At 33.7% G+C, this 19,915-nt stretch overlaps 5 protein-coding genes across 7 annotated transcripts; 3 read left to right on the plus strand and 2 right to left on the minus strand.

The window, feature by feature from the left end:
* Positions 1 to 43: 43 nt before the first annotated feature.
* LOC117155241 (uncharacterized) lies at positions 44 to 9,480 on the plus strand. 3 transcript variants are annotated; one of them, XM_076623401.1, is made up of 9 exons: positions 44 to 1,309; positions 1,855 to 2,918; positions 3,084 to 3,478; positions 3,603 to 3,837; positions 3,918 to 4,027; positions 4,123 to 4,369; positions 4,435 to 4,639; positions 4,731 to 4,932; positions 5,028 to 9,480. In XM_076623401.1, exons 1-9 carry the CDS (start codon positions 1,080 to 1,082, stop codon positions 6,807 to 6,809), a joined length of 4,470 nt encoding a protein of 1,489 aa, XP_076479516.1. In that variant the 5' UTR covers positions 44 to 1,079; the 3' UTR covers positions 6,810 to 9,480. The 3 variants fall into 3 exon arrangements, with proteins under 3 accessions (XP_076479516.1, XP_033186911.2, XP_033186915.2); XM_033331024.2 differs by adding an exon at positions 1,622 to 1,687 and having other exon boundaries at positions 1,253 to 1,309; positions 1,855 to 3,478; XM_033331020.2 differs by having other exon boundaries at positions 1,855 to 3,478.
* A 185-nt stretch (positions 9,481 to 9,665) lies between these two features.
* Positions 9,666 to 12,107, plus strand: UQCR-C2 (Ubiquinol-cytochrome c reductase core protein 2). The gene is made up of 7 exons (XM_033331032.2): positions 9,666 to 9,823; positions 10,221 to 10,357; positions 10,435 to 10,626; positions 10,706 to 10,922; positions 11,005 to 11,436; positions 11,504 to 11,725; positions 11,823 to 12,107. The coding sequence occupies exons 1-7, from the start codon at positions 9,779 to 9,781 to the stop codon at positions 11,907 to 11,909; spliced, it is 1,332 nt and encodes a 443-aa protein (XP_033186923.1). The 5' UTR covers positions 9,666 to 9,778; the 3' UTR covers positions 11,910 to 12,107.
* LOC117155244 (nucleolar protein 11) lies at positions 11,747 to 14,643 on the minus strand. Its single transcript, XM_033331031.2, has 4 exons — positions 14,240 to 14,643; positions 13,626 to 14,157; positions 12,518 to 13,548; positions 11,747 to 12,415 (listed from the first exon to the last, which is right to left on the minus strand). The coding sequence occupies exons 1-4, from the start codon at positions 14,369 to 14,371 to the stop codon at positions 12,287 to 12,289; spliced, it is 1,824 nt and encodes a 607-aa protein (XP_033186922.1). The 5' UTR covers positions 14,372 to 14,643; the 3' UTR covers positions 11,747 to 12,286.
* A 418-nt stretch (positions 14,644 to 15,061) lies between these two features.
* Positions 15,062 to 18,592, plus strand: LOC117155298 (protein APCDD1). The gene is made up of 5 exons (XM_033331146.2): positions 15,062 to 15,393; positions 15,763 to 15,904; positions 16,327 to 16,558; positions 16,644 to 17,057; positions 17,234 to 18,592. The coding sequence occupies exons 1-5, from the start codon at positions 15,351 to 15,353 to the stop codon at positions 18,200 to 18,202; spliced, it is 1,800 nt and encodes a 599-aa protein (XP_033187037.1). The 5' UTR covers positions 15,062 to 15,350; the 3' UTR covers positions 18,203 to 18,592.
* LOC117155299 (large ribosomal subunit protein eL34) lies at positions 18,550 to 19,615 on the minus strand. The gene is made up of 4 exons (XM_033331147.2): positions 19,537 to 19,615; positions 19,303 to 19,374; positions 18,763 to 18,960; positions 18,550 to 18,686 (listed from the first exon to the last, which is right to left on the minus strand). The coding sequence occupies exons 2-4, from the start codon at positions 19,365 to 19,367 to the stop codon at positions 18,593 to 18,595; spliced, it is 357 nt and encodes a 118-aa protein (XP_033187038.1). The 5' UTR covers positions 19,368 to 19,374; positions 19,537 to 19,615; the 3' UTR covers positions 18,550 to 18,592.
* Positions 19,616 to 19,915: the final 300 nt, after the last annotated feature.

Consider the following 19,915-nt stretch of genomic DNA (forward strand, 5'->3'; position numbering starts at 1 on the left):
AGAGTACTCGATATACATAAATATTCGATTTAAAGGTATTGTTTCAGTCGATATTTATTCGTTGTAAATTGAAGCATTTAAGCATTAGCAGCATTAGGTAAATGCGAGATATCGTGATAAATAATTACGAATAATTAGCCTTTTTAAACACGTACACGAAAATAGTGAACTATGCAAGAAAAGAAACGTATATGATAAGTACGTATATAACAAATAGAAGAAGCAGCATTCCAGAGAAATCGTTCGTTTACTGATCGAACCAATTATAAGAATGAGTAAATTGAAAAATTATTTATAAAATATTCACGTGTACATATATGTATATTCTTTCTTATCATATTAATATGAATTATGGAATACAACCTTACGCCTTATTGTACGTGCATTCAAACATAATTTACATTGTTTATGTTATAGCTTATTATATATATATATTTAAATTGTTCAATTAATTGCAAACATTATAATCATAATTATGGAACAGAATAAATATGAAACTAATAAACAAGAAATTTGATTTAAATATTGTAAAATAAGAAAAAATCATCTAATTAATAAGGAAGACGAACAAATGTATATACTCATCATACACGATACACATACAATTACATATATATGATTATATAAACAAAACGTAAGTTACATATTTGTATTATCTGTGTGTATACTATATATAAATTTATATGCATCTAACACAGGAATGTACACAATCGTGCATGCATATTCACATACATGCATTCTCATGTAAGTACGCGTTCATACATCGAACGCGTGTAAGTTTGCAGTGATGAAGCGCAACGACAGGATCGATAAAAGAGGAAGATCGTGGTCACGGGGTACAAGGGGTATGGAGAAGGAAAGTAGACTAGCGAAAGAATAGAGAGAGTGAAATAGAAATTTAGCGAGTGTTAGTGGATGGGTGATTGCCGGGGTGGCGAGTGACTAGGGTGGGCGGAAAGGGTGGAGTGGGCGGCGATGGTCAGGCGGTGAGCATAAAGAGGATAGGATAATATCGGTGCGCGACCTCCGCGGTAGCTTCAAGTTCGCCGCTTTAATACCGGCAGATCTACGATGTAGTTATGCCGAAGAAAAGTACTAGACATGTGAGAGAGTCGGGGTTAACGAGAAGTTCTTATCATAAAAGCAATAATCTTGGAACCACATCAGAACCAAAAACGAAACACTTTCTAAGCGTCCGGATTGGTCTTACCAACGGCAAACGTTGGCTTTCTCTTAAAAAACGCTTAGGTCTGTCAACGGATGAAGATGTTGCAGTTTACTTGCTGGATCTTGCTGAATCTGTTTCCAGGTAGGATTCCAGATAGATGCTTGTGACAGATTAAATGTACCTCTTTCTTAGTTTTCAATCAAAATTTATTTAGACCGACGTTATAAAATATTTTGTTCTGTGCCATAAAAACCGTTTTAATCGATACTTAAACATACGTATCACTCGAAAGCGGGACTTCCCCTCTATCGTGTCCAAATTTTCCCTCGAATCGCCATCTTGTGGGGTTGCTGTCAGAGGGGTGAAAATAATCGATAATTTTTTATTCGTTAAAAATATAGTCGTCAATTTTATCGATTACACTGATTTTCATTGATTTTGATTTTCTTTGAGAACACGGATCGACCGATACAGAAGAAATGTCTATTTTATTTAACTCCAAATACGAAATATGTTCAGGTAAATTAATTTTCACTTAATATTTATAAAAATACTAGTAACCATTGAACGTTTTCTGTCTTAAATTGATTCCCACTTTCTAACTTTTGTGAGACACTATTGTGACTTAACACTTCCTTTATATCTATATTTTACAGTGCATTCAACTGCATATTTTTGTTTAATAGACACAACCTTAAGTGTAATGGAGAAGAGGAAAAGGAAATGGATCAGGATAAAAAGAGCAAAACAGAATCGATGCAGACTGAAGATTTTATAGAAGATACAAGAGAATTTGTACGTCGAAGTTTAAGGAAACAAAGCAGTGGCACAGTTGTAGAATCTGAATCTCTTCCTGTTGATACAGCACAAACAAAATTGTCCAATGATACTGATGTACATGTCCGGCGTAGCTCAAGATCTAAGCATCATAAGAATAAAGCTAAACATCATAAAGATAAACGGAAAAGAAAAAGGCGTTTTAAAACTGAAAGTATTGTTTCGCCACTAGAATCTATTAAACGATCTTCTAGTGATATAACATCAGGAGATGAGGAACAAATTTCCTTTAAAAAAGACAACTCCAGGTCAGCTAGCGAAGTAGAGTCAAAGTCAAATTTAAAAAACAATCTTCGTGTTAGTACGAAGACAGCTGAATCTGTTATGTCAAAGACTGAACACATAGATAGCATAGAATATATAGCAAATGTAAATATTAACAAAAATGTACTTTATCATGATATTGGAGATGTTGATGTGGAAAGAATTATGATGGTTGGTGACAAAAATGAGCAATCAAGGTCTAATTGTTTAGCAACATCATCAGTTGCTAAGAGTGTAGGTGAAAATGTAGTAGAACAAATCTCAAATGTAACAGATTCAACATCCACCATAGTTTCTCACGTTCAATCTAGTGAGACAAAAGATGACAAGAACAGCCCAAGCGGTATGGTATATGTCAATACAAATTCTAGTTGTTCAAATATCAACATAAATACAGATCAAGAAATAGAAGATCGAAAATTGAAAAAGAAACGAAAACGATTGAAATATGATGCTGACGAAGACGACGATGAAAATGTAAAAGAAGATTCATCTGAGGACATTGTAGATGATTTTGTACATAAACATAGGAGAAAAAGGCACAAACACACTAATGAACATAAAAATCGTAAACATCACGATGTGCGGAAAGCACCGCAAGACGGAATAATTGTGCAAGAAGATAAAAATGCTTGTTCTACAATAGATGGTACAACTCCAATTACAATTGAAAAGCTTCAAAATGAAACAAATGTTGAAAGCCTAATGTCTGAGCCACAGAGATTAGCCATTAAAATAAAGCTCTGCCAAGAATGTAATAATCGTCACTTACAAGATGCCTGCCCATTAATAACACCTCAATATGCTATTTCAGATTCTATATCATATGAAAGCTGGTTAAATAAACATAAAGAAAATACGGAAGTTTCAAAGGCTATAAAATCAGATGATCCTATGTCTGAAGGATATGGAAAGATAACAGAAGATAATAATGAATCAGATGATGAATCTTTATTAACTGAACAATGTAAAACTAAAATGAAAACTCAGAAAGAGGAAAAGCAATTAACTGTAGATTTAGATCGACCATTATATGCTAGAGACTCTCTACCTGAATGTTTTGAATTAAAAATTACCAATTCAGAACATGGGCTTGGTATATATGCAAAAAATTCTGTTCCAATGCATGTTAAACTGGGTCCTCTTGTTGGACAACCAGTTAGGGAAATGGACATTCCTGATGATTTTCCCATGAGACACATTTGGGAGGTAAAATCAATGCAATATTTTTTATTTTTGTATGTATAAACTATATTTATTTTAATCATTACACATATATCCTTAAAATGTTCCAATAATAAAACAATATTGTTCTTCTTTCATCTTTTTTTAGATAGATAATGATGGTAAAGCCTCGTATATAAGTACTACTAATCCATTAAAAAGTAATTGGATTCGTTATATTAGGCCTGCTGAAACAAAAGAGGAAAGAAGCGTAGCTGTAATAACAAAACAGGGAGAACTACACCTTGTTACTACACAGAATATTATGTCAGGAATGGAGCTGACGTATTGGACAGACTCTCAATCTTCTGCATGGACGCGGAAGAATAAAGTAGACAAAACGAGTATAGTATCATCTTTTCAAAATATAAATTAAGTATAAGCAAGGAATATCATTTGTTTAACTTTATTTTGATTTATCCAGATTGTGGAGGATGTAATTTAAATTTTGCCCATCCAATATACTATCGGTTACATTGCTGCATTTTTCATGACACGAATTATAGTTTAACCATAAGAAAATATCATTGTAAGGTAGATGACATTTGAATTACGCTTTATATCGACTGTTTCGCATTTTGTATTTTTGAACAAATGTATAGATATATGGATTTATTCCATATTTTTAGGTATGTGGAGCTGCTGTTTTGGGTAAGGATAATATTATGAAACACGCAGCGGAATTACACGCAGGTCGAGGTGCATATCAATGTCAATATTGCAAAAAATTCTTTTTACGTTTGAATTACCTTGAAATGCATCGTACTTATGGATGTGCTCAAAATCCTCAACGTTCAAGGCCATTATGCGATTTTTGTGGTCGTAAATTTTGTCAGCCGCAAAAATTAAAAGTGCACATCAAACGAATGCATAACGGTAAGCATTTGTACAGCATGTAAATCTATCAATAAAGATTATTTTCAATTTAAATGAATGTTTAGATATGTCTGAGGTGCTCCGGGAGTTTCAATGTAAATTATGTCTGAAACTTCTGGGATCTCGTGCTGCTCTTCAACGTCATATGAAAGAAGTTCATCATAAAGACGTAGTTGGTGCCGCGACTTGTGATCGATGTGGAAAAATGTTCCAAAATAAGAGTAATCTCAAAATACATATGTTAACACACAGTGGAGTAAAACCATTCAAGTAGGATCGCAATATTCCTGTAGATAATTCATTTCGTATTTCTTTAGTAAATACGATACTGAGTGCTTGTTTTTTTTTTTTTTAATTGCAGGTGTAAAGAAAATGGTTGCAAAGCAGCTTTTACGACTAAACAATGTTTACAATTTCATTACAAAAAAGTACATGGTCTTACAGAAGAAATGATGCCAAAAATCGAACGATCTGTTGCCTATACCTTTGATGCATATAGCGGTGGACTCGTCGAAGATGTTGGTCGTGGAAAAACACCGCGACCTAGTAGAAAAACTTCTCAGGTTTGTTCTTCATTAAAATATATCTTGTCTTATACATTTTCGTAAGATCAAATCGTTTCGAATCACAATATTCGTTTTATAATTTATGATTTCAGCAAGAAAACGATAATAAAATATCTGTGGATGATAGCAAAAATGACTTGAAAATTGAAACGCCAAGTATTTCTACACATTCGAGTATAATCGAGTTTGGTACAAGTCCCACATCCAAGTATAAAATAGAACATAATTCACGAATTACAACGTCTTCGCTTCCGATGGGTGCGTCAATGTCAAGCGGTTTGGAATCGACAGTAGAAGGTGTGCGCACAGAAACAGATCTATATAGTACTTCCAGATTACAAAGTAAAGGAAGTAAAAAATGGCTTGGTGAATTCAATCCTCCAATTTCCTCAGATGTAACAGTGGTATCTAATACTATACCTCATTTATCAACAAGTGTTGTTACCGGAAATTCTTACGAGTTTGAAGATACTCGGAAGGAAATTGATGAGAAAGTATCATCATCGACAAACAATACCAGAAGACAAGATAATATGACTCAAGATATTATAGAAAATGCTAAATTGGGACTTAGTGTTTATAGAAGAACCGAAAGTGCGAATGCTAGCTTGTTAGTTGAAGCTGCCCTTGATGCTGCTGAGCGGGATATAGGAGCAGTAACTAGTCCAATATTGGATGATAATGATCGCGACACAAATCTTTATTCAATATCCAGTCAGCTACAATCTCCATTACCTCAGAGATCACCAAACCATTTAGAGTCCTATATACAACAACAAGAAGAACTGATATCTCCTGCACCTACACCAGATAGCCGAAACACACCACCCACGCATTTACACGTCGATTATCAACTGCATCGGCCCGTTGATTACATCGGTACACCAAGAACACATAACATTGATCAGTATTTACATCACGAAGAAATACCACGTGTTTCTTCGCCGAACGGTTATATACATATTCAACAAGAGGACTTGGTATCACCTTCAGGAACACCAAACCCCCGATATCAAGACGTGCACCATCACCATCACCACCACCATCACCATCATCATCATCAGGTATCCGCGGACAATTTATCTAGTGATGAAGGTGATTCAGTTGTGCAAAATCTCAGTCTCTCCGTGAAAGAGAAATCAATGCAGTTGGATCTATCAACATCATATAAATATGATTCTCTCGACCAAGAGTTCGCTAGAGAAAGAACTAGCTTTGAGCCTCTTGTTCTAAACGGGGAGCTTCAGGGCTTGGATATGTCTGCTAGAGGATTTCATCATACTTTTGGTGTACAGATACAAAATGCACGGTATCATCATCATCATCTGTACGAAATTGCAGAAAGACAAAGTGTTGATCTTAGCAGGACTGGAAGCTATTCGATATCACCTACTCCTCTTCCTGTATCTTCTCAGGTGACATCTGGTTCTTCAGCGGCAGTAGTTCCTCCACCGCCACCACCTCCACCACCGCCACCGCCGCCCCCTCCTCCACCACCACCGCCTCCCCCAGCTCCTCCTCCTCCACCACCGCCTCCACCGCCACCACCACCTCCACCTCCTCCTCCACCCTACCCTCATAGCGATGTTCTCAGGGTTGTAAGTTTAGATCTTACACCAGGTGGACGTCACACTGTAGATCTCACTCTTTCAAGACCACATCACTTACACGGATCCGGTGCTCGGGTAATAACGAGTCCTCAACCCGCAGGTTCTGGCAATCCACATATTGTACCTGACTCGGTTGATGGGCGAATTCTACCTTCTCCTCCTCCACCACCTTCCTTGTCAGGGTACAATCCAAGTTATCCTGTAAGTCCTGCTGCGTATCATCCACCAAGACCAGGATACCATCATTATTCCGGTTACTATTAACTAATACAGAGAATTTCAGTACCTTTACCTAACATTTTAAAATACCCACCGAGTAACTTTTCCAATATAATTTTTGCTATAAAACTATTTCAATCGTAAATAATCAAAGAATATGCTATATCACTAAGGTATATATGTCAATATTCCGAGATAATATTAAATCTGTTTCGTTTCCGTTTTCTCTACACAGAATCATAAAAATTCAAGACCGTGAACTAGTCGAAGTGAAATTCTTTTATATATTAAATTATATATTAAATTATGAGGATCATTCAAAAAGTTTCCATTCGTGGCGTCGTTTTCACACCATACGCAACATAGACATGAGTAATATCTAACTTTTAGTTACTGGAACATGACCAGACTATCAATGTTGTAACGTATTACAAAACCATAGGCAAGCTTCACAGACAGATCGAGATCAAACGTCTTAGAAAGTTGAACAACGGTGTGCTTCTCCATGATAAAGTTCATCCTCACCTAGGAAATGTTCGGTATAAATTGCGGAACAGGAAGTGGAAAATTCTAAAGCACCCATTTTGGTCTCTTCTACGTGTGAACTTCGTGTCTTTTATCCCTTGGAGGAAGTTTGAAAAAGCTTGAAATGATCGCAGATCAATTTTCCTCGGCCGCCAAAATGCAAGAAGCTGTCACAGATTAATTCCGGCGGCAAACATAGGATTACTTTGAACGAGTTATACGTTGGTTGGTAACTCAGACGCCACGTACGGGAACTTGTTAAATGCCCCTCATAGATAAGAAACGACGGAGACCAATTATTGAATGTCGAAACTTTATTTGACCTTTCTTGCACACATATAATAATGGACTCAAGTCAACGTTAGATACAGTAAAAACTTCTAGAACTTTACCATTCAAATTAAAGTACAACTCTGGAACAGAGATGCGCACAAATATAATAAAATCAGTTATGTTAGATTGTCTAGTTTTTGAGTGGTTTAAAGCACATGGTCGGATTAGTCAACCGGTCGAACGTGATTATCGTAAAAGTGTATAGTAAAAAATGACATGTATCTATTATTTTTGGAGTGAACTTTATTTTTTTAAACTATTTATGAACAAAATTGTAGAAATTCGTTCTGCGATTAGAAGTACAATGCATGATTAGAAGAAAAAGATTAGCTTCTCAGTTTCTCAGATCATACATATATTTATACTACATATGTTCTTTTATACATATAATCATGTAAAATTTGAACATAGTAATCATACTTTTCGTTAACTGGTGGTAGATTTTTTGGGGTAATTGCTACTTCACATAAAATGTTACTTAACTTTCAACATATATATTCTACTTCTTGTTCATCGACAAGAAAGTATTTCTAACACTTGTAACATGTAACGGTAGCTGCCATAAATTTTTGCAACAGTATTTTTCGGACGATTAGTCAACGACGTCGACGTTGTCTCTCCTACCATCGTTCTTGTTTTTAAATTTAGATTAAGAATTCATAGTCAGGTTGTCGTATGCAAAGGTAAGAAAATAATCGGATAAAGGAGTGAACGAAGAGCTGCGATATTATTAATGCACGTGAAAATTTTTACCTCTCGGGAAACATTGTGAATTGTGATTTTGATCAGTTGTGATAAATCACAATCCGCGAAATAAATCAATCAAGTTGCCTAACGATAGTTATAAGTGTATTTATACATGGTGATAATGACACTTAAACGTTCATTTTTGTTCTAGTCATATTACATTCATGTTAAGGTAATATTAGTTATTATTATAATATCCTGGGCATTGCAAATGTCGATACCGTAAAAATTGCAACGATTATTTCATTTGCATAAAATACACTCTTTCATCTTTGAAATGTTGTTAAAATAAATATAAGCATTGATTAAGATTGGTAACGATACCAATCAAACTTATTTACAGAGTACATATATATATTAAGATGCATATACACACACACACATACAAGTAGTTTACAGCTTTTTCAAATCTTCTTTACGAATCGTTTGCCAGTACCAAAGAATAAGAAATCGTGCAACCTCTGTGCCAAATCAATAAGGACGTTTATCACTATATGTACAGTTTTAATATAAACGCACCGATTATTTTGTATTAAATAAAAATACTCGTAGTATTAATGATAGGTATAAATATACAATTGTATGTATGTATGTATGATGTATGCAAGCGTATGTGTATGTATGTGTGTGTGTAAGTGTTTGCGTATATATACATATATATATATATATATATATGTGCAAGTATGTACATAATTGGATAGATGTGTGTTCGTTGCACGTTTTTCTTTTTTATATAATACAACTATAAGTTTTTAATCTCAGAAGTAAATTTCGATCAATTATTTATGTTTTTATTAATACCATTGATATTTTCTTCTTTTATATTGTATATTGCGTTTTTGCAATTTAGGGCTTCCTGTTCGCTTTTAATTAGTATTAACACATTTTATATTATTCCTTCCCTTTCAAATAAGGAACAACAGAAGTAGCCAAGAAAATAACAATTTCTTCCCTTCTTCGTGTATTTATATACTACTAGCTACAAGTACACAAAACTTTAAACAACAATGTTCACGAGTACAAATATGACACGGAATACATTTGTATCGGATTTCTTAATATGGCAAGCAAAATTAATAGAATAAACCATAAAAATAATATCACAACGAAAGTTATATTTCCTTCTTGTATCTATTATCATAATAAGAATAACTATGTAGAAAAGAAGAAAAGTTATAGTATTATTTATTATCCTCATTTGATCATCGTATTTTCATTTAAAATAATTTAAATTGACGCGCATTCTGCGCTCGCTGAACATAGCGACACCGATTGATATCACAGGAGTTGTTCCCACTTGACGAAACTATATGTTAGCTGGTATATGCTGACTGCGATCTATAGTCTTGTAGTTCAGCAGTACCATTTCATATTATCCTCTTAAAGAGAGGTTTTCTGGAAACGAGGAGATGGTTAGCTCAGTTATGCGGTCTTCTTTGCTACGTAGTCCTGCGGTAATAATAATTCTCTTTTCTCTATCTTTTAATTGTTAATTGACGTCGTTTCTTATTCATTAAAATAAGATCAGTCATTTAGCTGTTATGTAAACGACTTGATACTGTTCTGAATGTCAATTTCTGTCGTACTGGTTACATAGGCCAAGCTATTAATTAACTATATTAAATAGTTAAAACTATAAAAAAAACTAAAATCTTCTTTTTGTAATTAAACTTCAATTTTTTTCCCTCTTATAACTTTTCAATGGTCATTTTTACAACAGCCTTCTTTAACTATAAGTACATTTTGAGAATGGTTTACTCTTCTAAAACTTCGAAATCTTCTATTAAAGAGATTTAGAAACATTAAGGTAACTGTTTATTAAGATTAAAAACAAATTTTATTATGTATTAGGTCAGACATTATGCAGTTGCAGCAACCGCACCAAGTTCTTCTGCAGCAACTCCTGAAATTAAAGTTTTAAACAATAAAGTTACTGTTGCTGCTTATGATAACAATTCTCCAATTGCACAGGTGTCCATTGTTTTCAGGTATTTGAAATCTAAAAAAATTGTTCACATATGTTGATTGTAATATTTCTTTCGTTATATGAGTATTTAATGTATAGAGCTGGATCAAGAAATGAAACTTATGATACACAAGGTACAGCACATCATTTGCGGATAGCTGCAGGATTAGGTACCTCTGTTTCAAGTGCTTTTGCCATAACAAGGAATATTCAACAGCATGGTGGAAATTTAATAACCACTCTTGATCGTGAAAGTATAGCGTACACATTGCAGATCACTAGAGACAATCTGTAAAGTTTCTTTTATGTTGCTTTGTTATTAGCATTAAAATAAACCTTTCACTATATACCACTTCCTTTTTATCAATAGGGCAGATACTCTTCAATATCTAGAATGTGCTGCTACTAAGCAGATCTTTAAACCATGGGAAGTACAGGATCAGTTGCCTCGATTAAAATATGAACTTGGTTCCTTATCTGATGCAGCTTTGGTAATTGAATTATTGCATAAAGCAGCTTATCGTAGTGGACTTGGATATTCTCTATTTTCTCCAGAACATCAAGTAGGCAAAATTAATTCGGAAGGTGTAAGTACAATTATCATAAAATAACTTTGACAAATAATGACATGTCCTTATTGCTCAAGTATATTCTATTTTTTATTTAAAGCTATTACATTTTGTCAATACTTGGTGTACTGCACCTAGATGCGCAGTTGTTGGCACTGGTGTTTCATTAGCAGAACTTAGTGCTTTGGGATCAAATTTAAGTGTTGAATCAGCAGATAATGCAAATGAACCAACCAAATATTATGCTGGAGAAGTTCGTAAAGAAACTACATCAAGTTTAACTAGTGTAGCAATAGCTGTAGAAGGTGTATCGTTAAAAAATGAGAAAGAAGCTTTAGCATGTGCAATACTGCAAAGAGCATCCGGTAACGGACCGAGAGTTAAGTGGGGATGTAGTCCAAGTTCGTTACAGAAACAACTTTCGAGTATTGCAGGATCAGAGCCATTTGGCTTATCAACCTTTAATGCTAGCTATACTGATTCAGGACTTTTCGGTGTTGTATTATGTTCAACATCCAATGTAGTAGGATCTGTAAGTGGTACAGAATTTTATAATTATAATAAATATTATTTTAATATTAATTTTCACGTTACTATAGTTGACAAAAGAAGCTGTCGAATGGTTGAAATCTTTAAAAATATCTGAAAGTGAGGTTGCTCGTGGTAAAAATATATTAAAAACTGAAGTTTTGGATGCAGCTGATAATGCACTTTGTTTATTGGAAAGTATGCAACAACAAGCTCTGCTTAAAGGGCAAGTCTCCTCACCAGTATCAATAGCTAATGCCATTGACAAAGTTTCCACGTCTGATGTTAAAACTGTGCGTATATCAATAATATAATTTTTATTTGCAGGTTATAATACGTTTTTTATATTCTTCAACTGTACTTGTTACATTAACAACAAATATTTTCCAGGTGGCTGACAAACTTGTCAAAGGAAAATTATCTATAGCTTCCCTTGGTAATTTGAAAACTGTACCATATCTTGATGAATTAAAATAAACTTAGTAGCTTTTCGTCCGAAGACACAAATGACACGAAATTGATACCAGTTCTTTCCAAAATTGTGAAGATTGAGATTAAGATATATGAAAGTTACCAATCCCAATCGGCACGAGATATTTAATATCCATGTGCATTTTATTTCAGTAACTGTGTAACTCTGTAGATATGAATAAAAATAAAAATTCTTTATTTCCAGTTTTACTTTTTATATGTTTTAACGGCGTATGTGTTATTAAATTTGTCGTTTATATATACATATTTATATATGAAAATATTTTACAATTTCATTTACATATCAATGGTGATGAAAGAAACTATCAATGTTAAAAATGTTTGCATATGTACGTGTAAATTATGAATGGAAACTTTGTATTTTAATAGAGTTTTATTTCTTCTATCGTATAAAACTTGTTACGATTTTTTTGTAATGATTTCGATGACTTGCCACTAATCGTTCTTTTTAAAATGGGCCTCATATTTTCCATATCCTTGAATACTTGCAACTGCAAAGAAATTTTGAAAATGAATTAACGAAGGTCAATAAAGAAGACAGAATACTTATTGAATAATTATTAAAGCAATTACACTATTTTGTGTGAACTTACATGGTCGTCTAAAATATAACTGAGTTTATTAAGTAGCACCGAAACTTCTGGATCTCGTGATAACACGTAATGTTGATAATGAGACTCTAACAAAAGACTAGACCATTCATATAATTGTTTGTCAGTTGGTTGCTGTATAACATCATGACAAAAATCTTGAGTGTCCAATTTTTGTATTAAATATTGCAATAATCGAAGTATTTCATCAAAATTTAAACCGCTCCTAAGATAAGACGACAAAGAAATGTCGGAATAAGTAAGACTAAAAATTTTATCAAGAAAATCATTTCTTGAATGTGGGTTTCTGACAGTTGAGAAATCATCGGTTGTGCCATTTTGTAAAGGTAAAAACGTTTCATCAGGATTTCTTAACGAAAATATTAAGAGGTCGATTAGTAACTTTTCTGGTAAATCTTTCAAATTATTCAAACACCATATAATTGCTTCAACATTTTTCGACTCGATTAACTCCGGAATCAATATTTCTTGTATCGCGGCATCGCTCAATCCTTCGTGTATATAAGACGATATTTGTTTAGAAAGCTTTTTTGAAAGCTTTTGCATTGGTTGTTTAATAATAGTTGATCCGTTCTTTTCCCATTGTGCTACTGTTGATTCTTGTATTACAACAATCTCATTATTATCTGTATTCTCATCATCGTTTCTGAAATTCAAAGATGATCCAAGCAAAGTTGCTATTTTTTGAGGAGCAAGATGATAAGGAGCAATCGCTAAATGTTTATTAGCAGCAAGCAACAACTTGTCCTCGATTTTCCACAGCTTTGCATCTTTTGTATACAATTTTAATTTTTGAGCAGCTTGTATCAGTTTAAATTGTACATTATAAATCATTAACACAGCCCCCTCTTCAGAAACATCAGCCCCATAAACTGCCACAGTTGCCTCATTTAGAGATGTCATAACTACTGGATGTTTGGTATTAATGTTATTGATAATACCAATTAATGTACTTAAAGCAGCTTCGTTGTTTGTTTCCATTAAAGGGTGACTATACAATCTACCATGCGACCCTGAAAGCAGAAAATAAATATAAAATACGCATAATTTTAAAAGGGATTAAAGATCTAAGAACAACATTTACACTTACACAATGTTAGAAGACAAGCTTTGTTTTTAGCTTGCAATACAGCATGACCAACTAACTCTTCCGATCTTCGCTTCAACTCCAATCTTTTGACACAATTTGTTTCTTCAGAATAGGTATCATTGTTAAGTTTAACTATAACACAGTTATAAGTTCCTTCAATTTCAGTTAACATACACAAACTTATTTTGTCACCAGCACGGATCAAATAACAATCTAAAATTTTTTCATTGACGTTTAATAATCCTTCTTTGGACCAAGATTTTCTGTTTTGTATAGCTGTTTCTAGTGAAGCACTAGCTCCGTCCTTGCGTACCAATACAGGTGGACAGTCTTCGCATGTAACAATGGTATGCAAAGGAGACTGAAACTTATAGCCTTTGATGCTATTTAAATCTGTTTCTTCGGCAGTCCAAAGACGTATTTTTTTTTCATTAAATACCGCAGCATACTGACATGTTGTTTCATCATAAATAACTTGCGTCGTTAGTCGATCTTTACTGGTCCAACTACTCAATTGTTTTAAATCCTGTAGCTGTAAAACGCATTATATCACTTATAGTTAACAGAAAACATTGATTGTAATATAAACAAATGTTATTAATATAATAATTTACCTTATACCGAATTACAATATTTCTCCCTAATGTTACGATTGCACACCCGCTATCCGAATCTCTTTCAACACCTAACAAATTTTGTTGATCGATAAGCGGACATAGCGTATAATACGAAAAAAGTTTTGCCATCTCGAACTTATTAAAACAATTTTTTTTTAATCACGTGCTCGAAGACTCAAAACGAAATGGCATACATTTCACTTGTAATTAACGTTTGGTTCTGAAGTTTCGACATCTTCATTAATGACACTGAATATATTTTTTCAATAATCTCAATTTTTAATTTTATATTAAAATATTTTCACTCGAATGATAAAATAATAGAATTCAATTGTTATTATAGAAATAAGTTGTGAAATCCAAATAGGTTAGTTTGTTCTGCCATCTCTAGCAAGCAAAATACAACGCCCCCGTATTCTGAAACACGTACTATGTTCAGTTCTTAATTTAAAAAATAATGATTCATATGAATTACTTATATCGTTTTTAATTCTTTCAACAAAGTATTTAAGTAGAAGATTCCTAAAACACTTTTGCAAGATGTATTGGAATTTTATTAAATCCTATCATTTTTAAATAAAGTTTAATCGGCGCGATTAATTATCAACTATCATTAATATTATTTTGAAAACTGGATAAGGAAAAGGATAAATATACTACAGAGAAATCTTTTTTTTTTTAAATACTATCATAGGCAGAGAAATATTTGATAATTAAGAATCTTATCAGTGCTACTCGAATTAAACTCGACCAATTTAAATTCAATTTTTCTTTCAAAACGTAAATGCAAATTAAATGCTTAACATTGTAGATAGTAGATACATCTACCACTTATGTCCACTACTCAGTTGGACGAAGAAGGTCGGGAAGGGATAAAGCTATATATATTGAGGGTGACTTGAACAATACTTGAGTTCGTCCAGATCATTCAGAAGGAGTTTTAAGATAACAAAGCAATTTTTTAGCAGATTAGTATAATTTTTAAAATAAGAGTATAATTTATTCATATTTTTGTCTAGGTTGGTGTAAAAAAATTTCCATCTCAGCAAAATTTATTTTCGCTGATAAATAAAATATCTTATCCTGTAAACTTTCGCTGTGATCAAGAATGCAACCGTTGATCACTGTTCCTTTTTTATGCCTGTTTATAGGTAAGTTAATTGAAGCATATTTCATAGATGGTGTTATTCCAACGATTAATTTTATCATTTATCATAACGAGATCAACTCTTATATTGAGATCTTTTTTAAAATTTATTTAACATTCTTCTACTTCTGATTGATACGCGTACCTTGGGCAGCTGCATAACATCACGAAGTTCATCGTATCTCACTGTCGATCCGATTGGAATACCAATCGAAAAGACAGAAAAAGACGGGTGTGGAAACGTAAATGCGGCAGAACATAAAATTTTATCGTCTCCTTCACATTTTCTTTGTCACGAGATTATAATTTTGTCAGGATCGTTGAAAGCTTTGAAATCATTTGATCTTTTGCTCTACGTTCTCTTTATTCTTAGGGTTCGATTATACAGTTTCTCTAGAATCCGAGACGGAGGATGATAATTGCGAAATGATGATGAAAAGAATTGATTCTGATGACAAGGCAGCTGTTACCGATAATACACCATCTAGACTGCATTCGACGTGGATATCCCACGAGTAAATATTTCTATAATACTTTTTGCCCTTTCGGAATCAATGGGATAATACATACCATTACGATAACTTTTAAAATGGTTACGCATATTATAATACCTCGTATATTTTAATTTATCATATACGTTTTGTGCATTTTTATATCTTTAAATTCCTCATAAACACATTAACACCCATAGTCTAATTGTAATTTCTTTAACATTATTGAGATCTGTCAGAACGTAGCATCTTATTGCAAATGGGACTGCATATCTCATTTAAAAAATTAAATTAAATTTAATTATTTGGAGTTTGAGCGTTTTATCGTTCATATTATTATATTCATTATTTCACAAAAAATTCATCCAGAAAGGGATAAACTTGGCTGCATCTTGAATTTATTACGAATGTTTTCGACATCAAAATCGACATTATTGTTTCTTCAGGTGTGAAATACGAGCTGGTCCAAAATATATCATAAGGAAGTATAATTTTTTTAAGAACGACTCGTTTCTTCTATTACAATATCATTACGACGAAGAGTCATGCAGCATCGCAACGTATACTGTCGTAGCACGCGGTTCCGTTAAGATTTTATCCCCATCTATCGCAATTCCTGGTGCTACGGAAACTAGCGTACAATTGGATTCGGTTTACTTGATACCACTTAATAGACAGGTAGGTAGATGAAGTGTTCTTTCGATGTTGCAGGATGCAAGATCAAGCGACACAGAGTTTTTATACTTTTAAATTAAATTATCAGGTTGCTCATAAATTTGGACGTATCATGAACGCAAGTTGCGGCGGCACCGAAACAAAGTGGCGTCCTTATCTAGCGCAACTCATTTACGAACGATCCATGAATTTTTCATCACCCACAGACTTAAATATGTACGATTTGAATTATAATTCTCTTCAAAGTCGTCTATTACGGCCGAAAAAACAGCATACGATGAATTGTTTGGAATCGTTCGAAATCGATTTCTCGGAATTAAATGTGCTCCGAGTTGAAATAAAAAGACCCAATATCGTTACGAAGAGCGAAGCGATCGGTAAAAGTAAGATGCGTGAAAGGATCGAACTATTACTTGGTGGAGTTGCTCGAAATGCCCGTTCTCAGAAAACACAACAAAAGCCGAAACGTTTGCAATCTACATCCTTGCTACGCGCCGATACGGCAAGTATGCTTTATCGATAGACAAGGAATGGCATAAAGCAGTTCTCTTGTGTTCTTAGCTTCCATTCCTTTAATTGAATTTATAAAAATATGAATTTTACACAGATATCCGCAGTTTACTTATTGATAACGCAATTTATCTAGTAACTTTAATCAGAATGTTTTTAATATCGCAGGCTACTGACTGTCCGATTTGTGGAAGTGTATATCGCGCAACGGAGTACAGTCCACCTTTATTTCATCAAGCACCACCACTTCCAGCAGTGATCGGCGGTCTTTGGTTAAGTGTTAGATGTGAAAGCATCGATGGAGGATTTTGGTCTAAGAGATTCTTTCGGATTTATTCCGATAATAGCAGGTGGTTCGCGCGTTGGAATTATTATGGTGACTCCGCATGTTCCAATTCGTTGTATTCGATTAACGCGGCAGGAACTTACGTTCAACGTGCTGTTCGACAAAGACGAGATGTTAAAAACTCAAACGTAAAGACACTCAATACGGAAGATTTGGAAAGAATTCAGAAAAATCTAAAGTTGAACGTTTATCGTCATTTATTTCAAGATACAGAAGAATCGAACATATTGGAATCGAAACGAAGGCAAAAGATGAAGATTCAGAAACAGGAATCCACCGTTGATGCTTTTCAGATCCAGAAAGATAACACCTTACCTTCTGGAACGACTGAATTAGAATTACGAATTCTCGAAAGTTTATTAATACCTCTTAGCAATATGGTATCGACCAGTTGCGAAGGAACTACGAAAGAACTTAAACGTATAAGAAACGAAGCGGGTATATGGTCAAAAAATTGCATGTTCCGAACGGGTTTCGAAGCTCCTGCAACTTTGAAATTTAAAGCAAGAATTGGTCTCGATTGGAGAGGGGATTACACTCTGCTTTTAGCATCATGGAAGGATGATCTTTGGGAAGCTCCTCTTCGTCAGTGTTCCGAACTACCTTCGCGAAACCATTTTCGAGAATCCAGGCCCTTGCCTCTTTTTCGAAGAGGAAATAGGTACAACCGATTCAGTCGATACACGAGGAACTGGTTTCTTTCTTCATTTGCTATGTGTCTTTCAACAAGTTCCTTGCTCATACACTCCACAGTTTTACTTCTTTTATATCGATTACATTTCGTTTACTGATGATAAAATTCAAATTATTTTCTTCCAAAGATCTTTAATCGTAAGAATAGAAAACAGAACAGGGTATATTTTGTAATTAAGAAAAAGATCGTGTATAAGTAATACGTAGACGAATGATGAAACGAGTAATGGCAATATATCGTATACCTTTATGCTTTAAATTTTGAAAGAATTTTGAAACATTTGATATTGATAGTCGATAGTCTCGATCGACGATAGACTCTTCAAACTATAATGTTTTACAACTACGTAAATACACATGTATCAATATATGGTAAACAAAAGAAAAGAAAAAAGCGCTGATGCGAAGTAACTGTTATAGTTATAAGAAAATAATTCGCGCCACATTGTCCTTTTAAATATATTTTATTTAATTATTAAAAAGAAAAATTATTTTTCTGCTTTCTTCAATTTTGCAAACGCATGTGTTTTCATCACCTTTATGACAATCTTCTGTTCTTCAATGAGGAAAGCACGAACGATTCTACAAACAAAGGTCCAGAAGAATAACGAATAGTTCAGATAGTTATCTCACGTAAATAAAGGAAATCGAATTATACCTTTCTTTGACGCATTTGTGACAAAGAACACCACCATATACACGTTTGACAGTCTTTTTTCGTCTGCACATTCGTGACCTTTCCATAGGTCTGGCTGGTTGAATACCCCTCAATTTGTCTTTGCATTGACCGCATCTTGGTATCTTCTTGGGTTTCTTAAGATATTGATATACTAATTTTCCTCCAGGAGTACGCACACTGTAAATTTACAATACTGTCACTATTTCTCAGACGCAATTTGACAGTGAAACACTATCTACTCGTCGCGTAGTGAAATATTTTGTTTTTAATGAACCGATTAAAGTAGCGTATAATTAAAGGAAAATGTTATTTTATATTCGATGAAAACACTATTATGCGACTTTAAATAGGGCACATGTGAATTTCACGTGTAAAAGTAAACCAAAACATAACCTCAAATGATCAAATGTTTATATTCTTCCAAGTTCTATAGGAAATTTTTAACAACGTAAATATAATACAATAACGTGTCTAATGCAATAATACACTAGTTATATTTTAAAGAAACCAGATACTTACACGCGTCTCCTGTTACTCTTTGTATTGTATGACAATCGACGTCGGTAGGTTAGTCGCTGTACCATTTTGCTTCTGAAATATATATTCGTTTCTTAGCAGGAAGGTTCGTTCATATGATAATAAATTATATCGTTAAAGAGCATCGATTTCAGAGCAATTGCAAAAACAACTTCGTTTTCAAGGATTAATCTAGATATTACGGGTATTAAAGTAAAATATAAAATTCGAACGAACCTTTAGCAGATCCAAGCGGAAAAGGAAACGACAATATCGGGCAATTTTATTGTACGCAAGCGTAATCTCGAAACAGCACTGCCCTCTAGCGCTAAATAAGTAGAAATATTTCGCCATAAACGAAAAGCATACCAGAGAAATATTAGATCAAGGGATTCTTTTTTGATGTATTCAAATCTAGTATGCACGGTGCAAAGGGCGAAACACATTGAGAATGTTTTTACACAAAGCAGGTTTTAACAGACCTTCGTGTAAAATTAAAATCAGAACAAAATAATTAAACAGATATGCGAGTACCAAATTTAGGTGATAATATTTAACACGAAGGCATTAGGCTAGATAAATCTTAAGTTAGAGAGTAGAGTCATAAGGAGGGACA

Source organism: Bombus vancouverensis, chromosome 12, assembly GCF_051014615.1.
Source record: "Bombus vancouverensis nearcticus chromosome 12, iyBomVanc1_principal, whole genome shotgun sequence".
NCBI lineage: Eukaryota > Metazoa > Arthropoda > Insecta > Hymenoptera > Apidae > Bombus > Bombus vancouverensis.

Excerpts from the sequence above, each read along its gene's own strand:
- LOC117155298 (XM_033331146.2), top strand. The coding sequence starts at position 15,351 with ATGCAACCGTTGATCACTGTTCCTTTTTTATGCCTGTTTATAG. Across the intron at positions 15,394-15,762 it reads TTTTTTATGCCTGTTTATAG|GGTTCGATTATACAGTTTCT; the intron begins GTAAGTTAATTG and ends CTTTATTCTTAG. Across the intron at positions 17,058-17,233 it reads CCTTGCTACGCGCCGATACG|GCTACTGACTGTCCGATTTG; the intron begins GCAAGTATGCTT and ends TTAATATCGCAG.
- LOC117155299 (XM_033331147.2), bottom strand. The coding sequence starts at position 19,367 with ATGGTACAGCGACTAACCTACCGACGTCGATTGTCATACAATACAAAG. Across the intron at positions 18,961-19,302 it reads AAGAGTAACAGGAGACGCGT|TGTGCGTACTCCTGGAGGAA; the intron begins GTAAGTATCTGG and ends GTAAATTTACAG. Across the intron at positions 18,687-18,762 it reads CACAAATGCGTCAAAGAAAG|AATCGTTCGTGCTTTCCTCA; the intron begins GTATAATTCGAT and ends CTTTGTTTGTAG.
- LOC117155241 (XM_033331020.2), top strand. The coding sequence starts at position 1,080 with ATGCCGAAGAAAAGTACTAGACATGTGAGAGAGTCGGGGTTAACGAGA. Across the intron at positions 3,479-3,602 it reads CCATGAGACACATTTGGGAG|ATAGATAATGATGGTAAAGC; the intron begins GTAAAATCAATG and ends ATCTTTTTTTAG. Across the intron at positions 4,370-4,434 it reads CATCAAACGAATGCATAACG|ATATGTCTGAGGTGCTCCGG; the intron begins GTAAGCATTTGT and ends ATGAATGTTTAG.
- LOC117155244 (XM_033331031.2), bottom strand. The coding sequence starts at position 14,371 with ATGGCAAAACTTTTTTCGTATTATACGCTATGTCCGCTTATCGATCAA. Across the intron at positions 14,158-14,239 it reads ATATTGTAATTCGGTATAAG|CTACAGGATTTAAAACAATT; the intron begins GTAAATTATTAT and ends TGCGTTTTACAG. Across the intron at positions 12,416-12,517 it reads GTTATATTTTAGACGACCAT|TTGCAAGTATTCAAGGATAT; the intron begins GTAAGTTCACAC and ends ATTTCTTTGCAG.
- UQCR-C2 (XM_033331032.2), top strand. The coding sequence starts at position 9,779 with ATGGTTAGCTCAGTTATGCGGTCTTCTTTGCTACGTAGTCCTGCG. Across the intron at positions 9,824-10,220 it reads CTTTGCTACGTAGTCCTGCG|GTCAGACATTATGCAGTTGC; the intron begins GTAATAATAATT and ends ATTATGTATTAG. Across the intron at positions 11,437-11,503 it reads CATCCAATGTAGTAGGATCT|TTGACAAAAGAAGCTGTCGA; the intron begins GTAAGTGGTACA and ends ACGTTACTATAG.